General features: G+C 43.6%; 1 protein-coding gene across 1 annotated transcript; it reads left to right on the top strand.

Moving 5' to 3' along the window:
- The first annotated feature begins 662 nt into the window (after window positions 1–662).
- On the top strand, window positions 663–9,707 carry rpgrip1l (RPGRIP1 like). The gene is given in 12 exon segments (XM_070440237.1): window positions 663–701; window positions 2,560–2,617; window positions 2,704–2,848; window positions 3,528–3,654; window positions 3,881–4,055; window positions 4,386–4,491; window positions 4,713–4,828; window positions 4,831–4,855; window positions 7,885–7,990; window positions 8,200–8,347; window positions 8,607–8,681; window positions 8,793–9,707. Coding segments are annotated over 12 exon segments (1,257 nt in total). The 3' UTR covers window positions 8,930–9,707.
- The last annotated feature ends 1,610 nt before the right edge of the window (window positions 9,708–11,317 follow it).

Genomic DNA, 11,317 nt, shown 5'->3' on the forward strand with positions numbered 1-11,317 from the left:
CAAATACTTTTAGATATTGACTGCACCAAAGATTTTGGAATATATTAATTTGCCTCTTCCTCTCTGACTGTAGGCTACTCATCCACTCCTGAAACTACATATCCAATGATTATTTTGAAACGCATGCACACATGGGAACAGGAAGAAGGTTGTTTACTAGCAACTGTCGCTGAGGAGTGAAATGTTTAGGGAATTGATAGTTAACTGTCCAAATAATTCATGTATGTTTTACACTTGGACAGATATTTTTAAACTTAACAATAGCTAGCTTGCTTAGTCAATCTAAAACTAGCTAATTGATTCTTAGTATCAGATTCGAGCTGCTTGTTTTGCTAGCTAGCTACTTTAGGTAGCCAAACCTAGCTACCTAGACTGTTTGTGAGCTCAGTCTTTTGACCTAGAAAGATAGAAACGGATTAAGCTAGTAGGGAAAGAATAAGATGCACACCTATTCAAGACAGTGATCTAGTAGTTGCATGGTTTTCCTCTGTCCTTCCTAGCTACAACAAGTCACATTTGGCTATTAAAGCAACCAAGTATTACAGTGGGGCAGGCTATGCCCTTTTAGGAGGCTGTGTACTGTTAGTTGTCTTTCATAGATGGGTTGTAAGGTTTCATAGATGGGTTATAATGTTTCTCAACCTTTATTTCCAGATTGAACCATGTCTTCATTTGCTGACCAGACGGCGGGCGATGTGCCCGTTAACTTCTTATGGCTGCATCCCGCTACCGGGATCGATATGACAGCAGCCAGTGAAAGTGCAGGGCGCCAAATTCAAACAACAGAAATCTCATAATTAAAATTCCTCAAACATACATGTGTCTTATATCATTTTAACGGTAATCTTGTTGTTAATCCCACCAAAGTGTCCGATTTCAAATATGCTTTTCAGCGAAAGCACTACAAACGATTATGTTAGGTCACCCCAAACCACAATAAGCACAGCCATTTTTCCAGCGAAAGATAGCTTTCACAAAAAGCAGAAATAGAGATAAAATGAATCACTAACCTTTGATTATCTTCATCAGATGACACTCATAGGACTTCATGTTACACAATACATGCATGTTTTGTTTGATAAAGTTCATATTTATAACAAAAAATCTGAGTTTACATTGGCACGTTACATTCACTAGTTCCAAAAACATCAAGGGATTTTGCATAGCCACATCGTTTCAACAGAAATACTCATCATAAATGTAGATGATAATATACACATGGAATTATAGATGATAATACAAGTTATACATATGGAATTATAGATATTGTCACGTTCTGACCATTGTTCTTTTGTGTTTTCGTTGTTTTAGTGTTGGTCAGGACGTGAGCTGAGTGGGCATTCTATGTTGTCTGTTTCTATGTGGGTTTCTTGTTTGGCCTGATATGGTTCTCAATCAGAGACAGGTGTTTTGCGTMGTCTCTGATTGGSAACCATATTTAGGTKGCCTGTTTTGTGTTGGGGTTTGTGGGTGGTTGTCTTCTGTCTTTGTGTTCTATGCACCAGATAGGACTGTTTCGGTTTTGCCACATTTGTTATTTTGTATTTTGTAGTGTTCACGGTTTTGTCGTTATTAAACATGATGAACACTAACTACGCTGCGTCTTGGTCCGATCCCTGCTACACCTCCTCTTCAGACGAAGAGGAGAAAATCTGCCGTTACAGATATACCTCTCCTTAATGCAACCGCTGTGTCAGATTTCAAAAGGTCTTTACGGAAAAAGCAAATCATGCAATAATCTGAGACGGAGCTCAGAACAATAGCCAAATTAGCCGCTATGTTGGGGTCAACAGAAACCAGAAAATACATGATAAATGTTTCCTTACCTTTGATGAACTTCATCAGAATGCAGTCCTAGGAATCCCAGGTCCACAATAAATGCTTGATTTGTTTGATAATGTCTGTTATTTATGTCCAATTAGCTACTTTGGTTAGCGCGTTAGCGGTAAACAATTCCAAAGTCACAAAGCGCATCCACTATAACGTGACGAAATGTCCAAAAGTTCCGTAACAGTCAGTAGAAACATGTCAAACGATGMACTGAATCAATCTTTAGAATGTTGTTAACATACATCTTGAATAACGTTCCAACCGGAGAATTAGATTGACTTCAGAAGAGCGGTGGAACGGAGGTCCTCCTCATGTGAAGGCGCGTGTTCAATGCGTGGTCACCTCATGGCAGTGATTACTAATTCCTGTCTCCTTCGGCCCCCCTTCACATTAGAGTCATCAGACAAAGTTCTATTGACTGTTGACATCTAGTGGAAGCCGTAGGAAAACTCATCAATATCTCGCTGTAATTTCAATGAGAGCTTGGTTGAAAATCTGCCACCTCAGAAACAATTCAAACAGGAAGTTTAACTTCTCAGGTTTTGCCTACCATATGAGTTCTGTTATACTCACAGACATAATTCAAACAGTTTCAGAAACTTCAGAGTGTTTTCTATCCAATACGAATAATAATATGCATATATTAGCAACTAGGACTGAGGAGCAGGCAGTTTAATATGGGCACCTCTGTGCACCTTTCATCCAAGCTACTCAATACTGCCCCTGCAGCCATAAGAAGTTAAAGACATCACCCTAAACCTCCCTCAAGTTGGAGTGGGATTACCAGGTTAGTAATGGCTTGAACTTCACCTTACTTTACTTTACCTTATGTTTGTCTCTAAACTGGCGGTAACTTCCTGGCTCTGTTTGCAGAGTCGCTGATGGCCCAGAATACCTGTGCACGGCAGGCGATCTCGCGGGTGAGCAGAGAGGAGCTGGAAGACCGGTTCCTACAGCTCCATGAGGATAACCTGCTCCACAAACAACACACCCAGAAACAGGAAGACAAAATCAAGAGGTGAGAACTGCACGCCTGCATACACACAATAAAGGTTTCAATCCCAATGCATGACCCTACAGTATCAAACCTTAGCGTCTGAGAATTCTTCATATGTGGATTTCTTAAATATATATATTTTTTMGGGGGGGGGGTATTTTTAACCCCTTTTCTCCCCAATTTCATGAAATCCAATTGATAGTTACAGTCTTGTCCCATCGCTGCAATTCCCTTAAGGACACGGGAGAGGTGAAGGTCAAGAGCCATGCATCCTCCGAAACACGACCCTGCCAAGCCGCACTGCTTCTTGACACACTGCTCGCTTAACTCAGAAGCCAGCCACACCAATGTGTTGGAGGAATCACATCCATCTGGCAACCGAAGTCAGCTTGCAGGTGCCCGGCCCGCCACAAGGAGTCGCTAGAGCGAGATGGGACAAGGAAATCCCAGCCGGCCAAACTCTCCCCTAACCCAGACAACGCTGGGCTAACTGTGCACCGCCTCATTGGTCTCCCGGGCACGGCCGCCTGTGACACAGCCTGGGATCGAACCCAGGTCTGTAGTGATGCTTGAAGAACTGCAATACAATGCCTTAGACCACTGCACCACTCGGGAGGCCATATGTGGATTTCTAACCCTTTCTTCTATTCCCATTATATGGACGCTCTAACTTATTTAATTTCACCTTGGCTTTTCACAGGATGGCCACCAAGCTGGTGCACTTGGTGAAGGACCGTTGGCGGTTGGAGCAAATATCTGCAGGCGTGGTGCATCCAGGGGGCTGGGACGTGGAGCTAGAGGAGATGATGGAGGAGCTGCAGGAGAAGGTGGACCACTTCGAAAATAAGTGGATGCGTCCAAAATGGTACCCTTATTATTCCCTGTATAGTGCACTAGTTTTTACTAGGGCTCTGGTCAAAAGTAGTGCAGGGAATAGAGTGCCATTTGGGACACAGACAGTGTTTCCATGTGTTATCTTCTGGGATTTGAAATGCGCATCTTATCGATTGTATGTTTTGTTTATTTGCAACCCCAAATAAAATTGAATTCAAGGTCCAGGAGCTGCAGATGCAGAATGWGGCCCTGAAGCAGTGTCTGCTGGCCGCCAAACAGCACCTGCAGACGCAGAGCAAACAAACCACCCCCTACGGCCATGTCCAATCACGCGTCAACACGGGCCTGCGGAGGCTGAGGGAGGACACGGTCACACCCCCCACTGCTCCCAGAGGTGAAAAGAAATAGAATGGATACTTTATTTTCCATTTGGTTAGAACGGAAATGTATCTTCTGCCTTTTCCCCAACCCCCAGAAACACACATGTTGAGAGTCACAGGGTCAGCTGAGACCTCTGACCTGTTGCTCTCTAAAACTGTCATGTATGATGAATATATGATGTCTATGCTTTATACTCTGGCCAACAAAGCCTCAAACTCTGGGCATGCCTGTGTTAGCAGTATTTCTCCCCCCCCCCTTTAATGCACATGTTTGTTTTTGACCTGCACTAATACACCTGATTAAACTGTAAGCCTTGATGTGTCTGTGTCTGTGTCCCCTCCAGGACCCAGGAGTGTGGAGGTGGAGGTGAGTGGCAGGCCCCCCCAGGGTCTACTGCCCAAATATGGACACAGTCTGCTGGACGACACCAGAGCTGAGATCCGGAACCTGTATGTACGGTTCTCATCAGCTACACTGTGAAGGATTCAGTGCCTCTGTAGTGTTTTTGCTCCATGTTAGCAACATTCCATCTGTTATAGTAATGCCTTTCTCTCTCTCTCTCTCTCTCTCCCTCCTCTCTCTCCCCCTCTTTCATCTCTCTCTCTCTCCTCTCTCTCTCTCTTTCTTTCTCTCCTCTCTCTGCCTCTCCCTTTCGCTCTGTGTCTGTTAGTGAGAATGTGATCGAGACTGAACGGTCTCACATAGAGGATATGGACAGAGCAGCAGAGCTGCTGAGAGACCAGCTGAGGAGGAAAGAGAGAGGGTTTGAATAATCACTCCTCCACCTGTGAATCAGTAGACCACTGGACAGAGGTAACATATACACTATTGGTAAAAAGTTTTAGAACACCTACTCATTCAAGGGTTTTTCTTTATTTTTACTATTTTTACTGGCCTTCACAATCCCCCGACCTCAACCAAATTGAGATGGTTTGGGATGATTCTGACCACAGAGTGAAGGTAAAGTAGCCAACAAGTGCTCAGCACATGTGGGAACTCCTTCAGGACTGTTGGAAAAGCATTCCAGGTGAAGCTGGAAATTCTTATGGCTGCAGGGGCAGTATTGAGTAGCTTGGATGAAAAGGTGCCCAGAGATGCCCAGAGTAAACTGCCTGCTCCTCAGTCCCAGTTGCTAATATATGCATAGMATTATTAGTATTGGATAGAAAACACTCTGAAGTTTCTAAAACTGTTTGAATGATGTCTGTGAGTATAACAGAACTCATATGGCAGGCAAAAACCTGAGAAAAAAATCCAACCAGGAAGTGGGAAATCTGAGGTTTGTAGGTTTTCAACTCATCGCCTATCYAATACACAGTGGGACATGGGTCAGTTTGCACTTCCTACGGCTTCCACTAGATGTCAACAGTATGTCGAACCTTGTCTGATGCTTGTACTGTGAAGTGGGGCCGAAGGGGACGGGAATGAGTAAGGTCTATCATGAGCTGACCATGCTCTGACCATGCGTGTTCACATGAGAGGGAGCTCTGTTCCATCGCACTTCTGAAGACAATGGAATTCTCCGGTTGGAACTTTATTGAAGATTTATGTAAAAAAAATCCTAAAGATTGATTCAATACATCGTTTGACATGTTTTTACTGACTGTTACGGAACTTTTTGACATTTCGTCTGCTTTTAGTGAACGCGCTTCCTGACTTTGGATTTGTTTACCAAACACGCTAACAAAAATAGCTATTTGGACATAAATGATGGACATTACCGAACAAAACAAACATTTCTTGTGGAAGTGGGAGTCCTGGGAGTGCATTCCGATGAAGATCAGCAAAGGTAAGTGAAGATTTATAATGCTATATATGAGTTTTGTTGACTGCACAATTTGGCYGGTAACTGTATGGCTTCCTTTTGTGGCTGAACGCTGTTCRCAGATTATTGAATATTGTGCTTTTTCCGTAAAGCTTTTTGAAATCTGACACAGCGGTTGCATTAAGAACAAGTGTATCTTTAATTCTATGTAAAACATGTATCTTTCATCAAAGTTTATGATGAGTATTTCTATTATTTGATGTGGCTCTCTGCAATTTCTCTGGATATTTTGGAGGCATTTCTGAACATGGCGCCATTGTAAACTGAGGTTTTTGGATATAAATATGAACTTTATTGAACAAAACATATATGTATTGTGTAACATGAAGTCCCATTTTGAAAAAGTTGTAGCAAAAAAATATAAACTCAGCAAAAAAAGAAACGTCCCTTTTTCAGGACCCTGTCTCGTAAAAATCAAAATAACTTCACAGGTCTTCATTGTAACGGGTTTAAACCCTGTTTCCCATGCTTTTTATGAACATGCACAATTTATGAACATGCACCTGTGGAACGGTCGTTAAGACACTAACAGCTTACAGACGGTAGGCAATTACAGTCACAGTTATGAAAACATAGGACACTAGAGGCCTTTCTACTGATTCTGAAAAACACCAAAAGAAAAATGCCCAGGGTCCCTGCTCATCTGCGTGAACGTGCCTTAGGCATGCTGCAAGGAGGCATGAGGACTGCAGATGTGGCCTGGGCAATAAATTGCAATGTCTGTACTGTGAGACGCATAAGCGCTACAGGAGACAGGATGGACAGCTGATCCTTCTCGCAGTGGCAGACCARGGGTAACAACACCTGCACAGGATCGGTACATCTGAACACCACACTTGCGGGACAGGTACAGGATGGCAACAACAACTGCCCGAGTTACACCAGGAACGCACAATCCCTCCATCAGTGCTCAGACTGTCAACAATAGGCTGAGAGAGGCTGGACTGAGGGCTTGTAGGRCTGTTGTAAGGCAGGTCCTCACCAGACATCACCGGAAACAACGTTGCCTATGGGCACAAACCCACCATCGCTGAACCAGAAAGGACTGACAAAAAGTGCTCTTCACTGACAAGTTGTGGTTTTGTCTCACCAGGGGTGATGGTCGGATTTGCGTTTATCGTCGAAGGAATGAGCATTACACCGAGGCCTGTACTCTGGAGCGGGATCGATTTGGAGGTGGAGGGTCCGTCATGGTCTGGGGTGGTGTGTCACAGCTTCATCGGACTGAGCTTGTTGTCATTGCAGGCAATCTCAACGCTGTGCGTTACAGGGAAACATCCTCTCCCTCATGTGGTACCCTTCCTGCAGGCTCATCCTGACATGACCCTCCAGCATGACAATACCACCAGCCATACTGCTCGACCTGTGCATGATTTCCTGCAAGACAGGAATGTCAGTGTTCTGCCATGGCCAGCGAAGAGCCCGGATCTCAATCCCATTGAGCACGTCTGGGACCTGTTGGATCGGAGGGTGAGGGCTAGGGCCATTCCCCAAAAATGTCCGGGAACTTGCAGGTGCCTTGGTGGAAGAGTGGGGTAACATCTCACAGCAAGAACTGGCAAATCTGGTGCAGTCCATGAGGAGGAGATTCACTGTAGTACTTAATGCAGCTGGTGGCCACACCAGATACTGACTGTTACTTTTGATTTGACCCCCCTTTGTTCAGGGACACATTATTCCATTTCTGTTAGTCACATGTCTGTGGAACTTGTTCAGTTTATGTCTCAGTTGTTGAATCTTGTTATGTTCATACAAATATTTACACATGTTAAGTTTGCTGAAAATAAACGCAGTTGACAGTGAGAGGACGTTTCTTTTTTTTCTGAGTTTATATTGTGGATTGGAAATGATGCAGACAATTACATAGATGGAAGCTAAAGTCTATTTGCAATGTTAAAGCTGATCTACCCCCTCGGTAATTATTTGAAATAATAAATAACGTACAAATACACACACACACTATATGGGGAATAATGAACAAAAGCATACCCCTTGTATTGTGTTGTGGTGTCTCCAGGTCTACTATCAAGGACAAGGTGGAGATGATCCGGCTGCAGAAACAGCTAGTTGAGAAGGGCAACGCATTCACTGTGCTCGAGGGCAGATTCCTACAACTCCAAGAGGTGAAACACAACAGCATGTTACAGGAGACACTAGTTGATTAGCAATGCTCTAGCACATGGGTGGGCAAACTTTTGGAAAATGTTTTGGTCTCCCCAGCACATTGTAATCAATAGTCGTCATGGAAACTTCAAATAACTTGTTCTTTCAAAAGAACACATACTGTTTAAACCCAGTCACCATGGTAATGACCCCTATGTTGTGATTGCAGAATCAGTGGACCCCGAAGGCCAGTCATGAAGCTGTGATGGCCAAGATGGACGAGCTCACGGGCCATCTGAAAGACGAGCAAGTGAGGAGTCTTGGCCTGGAGAGCCAACTACAGGCCAACTCATTCTCACAGAGGAGGTAAACTTGCAATACATTTGGGCTGGTTTCCCAGACACAGGTTAAGCTAAGTCCTCGACTAAAAAAGCACTTTCAATGGAGAATCCATTGAGCATGCTTTATAGTCCTGGACTAGGCTTAATCTGTGTCTTGGAAACAGCCCTTTGGTTTAGCCTTTTAGTAGACTCTCTTATCAAGAGCAATTTGATGAGGCTGATACAGTCTCAACATCGTAGGGAAACTCTTGGCTAACCTTTTGACTAATTAACTATCCTCTTTTAAATGAAACACAGTTGCAGGAGCGAATCCATGACCTGGAGAAGGAGAGAGAGCTGCTAAAGGAGAACTGTGATAAACTAATGAACAGGTGAGGGATTTGACTCCACGTTTGTATTTTTCTTTGCATGTTGAAATCCTATATTAAAAACTTTTTTCTGCATGACTATTTTGTGGATTACATTTGGTTTTGTATTCCCGGTGCTTTCTACGTAATCCGGGAACATCTAGCCCAGCTAGAGGTAGCACTGAAGTCTGACCTGACAGACCAAAACGAGATTCTGGCAAAGATCAAGGTTGAAAGAAGTATCAGTCGACCAGGACCTTTGTGTCTTTAAAATTGTTTTGTGTGAATTCAGATTTACAAACATTTTWTWTWTTTTTTTATTTTTACTTGATCAGGTGACATACTTTGTAGAAAATGTCACTGTTTTCCTGTGTCTCAGGTGGAACTTGAAGCAGTGACACGTAAGATGAATGACTCCAAACTAGAGTACGAGCTGAAGTTGGAACATCTTTCCCAGCTGCTGGACATGAGGGCTGTCAAGATTAAGAAACTAGAGGGTGTTGATTTCTTCCTACAAGATTGTTGTGTACTGTGTTGATTTAGTTGTTTTGTGTTGTTTTGTCTAGTTTTGTGTAGTTTGGTCGTGTCCGGTTTAGTCTTTCTCTCTGTAACTGAAACAGGTGTTCTTGTTTTACTGTGCTCTCTCCATTCACCCTGCAGCCCAACTTGAAAAGAACATCGTTGTAACTGTGCTCTCTCCATTCACCCTGCAACCCAACTGAAAGACATTGTTGTACTGTGCTCTCTCCATTGACCCTGCCAGCCCACTGAAAGACATTGTTGTACCTGTACTCTCTCCATTCACCCTGCAGCCCAACTGAAGACATTGTTGTACTGTACTCTCTCCATTCACCCTGCAGCCCAACTGAAAGACATTGTTGTACTGTGCTCTCTCCATTCACCCTGCAGCCCAACTGAAAGACATCGCCTAAGGCACCACCCAACATCACCGACGACGACGTGGCCGAAGAGTTTGACAAGACCATTCACCTGGAGCGAGGAGAGAACCTCCAGGAAATCCACATCGGCACGGCGACTGTTTGAGAAACAGACGCCTCACAAGTCCTCACTGGCAGCTTCATTAAATAGTACCGCAAAACACCAGTCTCAACGTCAACAGTGAAAGAGACGACTCCGGATGCTGTCCTAGGCAGAGTACCTCTGTCCAGTGCTGTGTTCTTTTGCCCATCTTAATCTTGTATTTGTAATCGGTCGGTCTGAGATATGGCTTTTTCTTTTCAACTCTGCCTAGAAGGCCAGCATCCCGGTGTCGCCTCTTACTGTTGACGTTGAGACTGGTGTTTTTCAGGTACTATTTAATGAAAGCTGCCAGTTGGGACTTGTGATGTGCTCTTTTCTCAAAACTATGTACTAATGTACTTGTCCTCTTGCTCAGTGTGCACCGGGGCCTCCCACTCCTCTTTCTATTCTGGTTAGAGCCAGTTTGCGCTGTTCTGTGAAGGGAGTAGTACACAGCATTGTACGAGATCTTCAGTTTCTCTGCCATTTCTCGCATGGAATAGCCTTCATTTCTCAGAACAAAGAATAGAACTGACGAAAGTTTTGTTTTCTGGGCATTTTCAGCCTGTAATCGAACCACAAATTGCTGATGCTCCAGAATCCTCATCTAGTCTAAAAGAAGGCCAGTTTGTTGCTTCTTTATCAGCATTAAACAGCACCAACAGTTTTCAGCTGTGCTAACGTAATTGCAAAATGGTTTTCTAATGATCAATTAGCTTTTTAAAATTATAAACTTGGATTAGCTAACACAAAGTGTCATTGGAACACAGGAGTGATGGTTGATGGATAATGGGCCTCTGTACGCCTATGTGATATTCAATGAAAAATCTGCCGTTTCCAGCTACAATAGTCATTTACAACATTAACTATGTGTCACGCCCTGACCTTTAGAGAGACTTTTTATTTTCTATTTTGGTTTAGGTCAGGGTGTGACTAGGGTGGGTACTCTCGTTTTTGTTTTTCTATGTTTGGCCTGGTATGGTTCCCAATCAGAGGCAGCTGTTTATCGTTGTCTCTGATTGGGAATCATATTTAGGCAGCCCTTTTCCCACTGGGTTTTTGTGGGATCTTGTTTTTGTGTAGTGCCTGTGAAGACTGCATTTGGCTCACGTATTGTTACTCTTTATTGTTTTTTTGTGAGTTTCATCTAATAAACATGTGGAACTCTACGCACGCTGCGCCTTGGTCCATTTATTCCAACGATTGTGACACTATGTCTACAATTTGATGTTTTAATTTTAATGGACAAAAAAGTTGCTTTTCTTTTGTGTGTGTGTGTGTGTGTGTGTGTGTGTGTGTGTGTGTGTGTGTGTGTGTGTGTGTGTTGTGTGTGTGTGTGTGTGTGTGTGTGTGTGTGTGTGTGTGTGTGTGTGTGTGTGTGTGTGTGTGTGTGTGTGCGTGTGTGTGTGTGTGTGTGTTATGGAAAATGTAGTCTCTGCCACATGTCAAAATGTGTATAATTGCAGGAAATTAGCTTTAAAATAGCAAAGGAAAATCACTGTAGCCAACAGGAGGTTCAATCCGCAAGTGCTTAATTGGTCACGTCCATGGCCAGACCCAACCATGCCATACCACCTAAGCCCCATTTTGATCCAGAAGAAACCCCTGTAATCATTACCGACCGGGGGGCCCCCATTTG

The sequence above is a fragment of the Salvelinus sp. IW2-2015 genome, linkage group LG4q.1:29 (assembly GCF_002910315.2).
Source record: "Salvelinus sp. IW2-2015 linkage group LG4q.1:29, ASM291031v2, whole genome shotgun sequence".
Lineage (NCBI taxonomy): Eukaryota > Metazoa > Chordata > Actinopteri > Salmoniformes > Salmonidae > Salvelinus > Salvelinus sp. IW2-2015.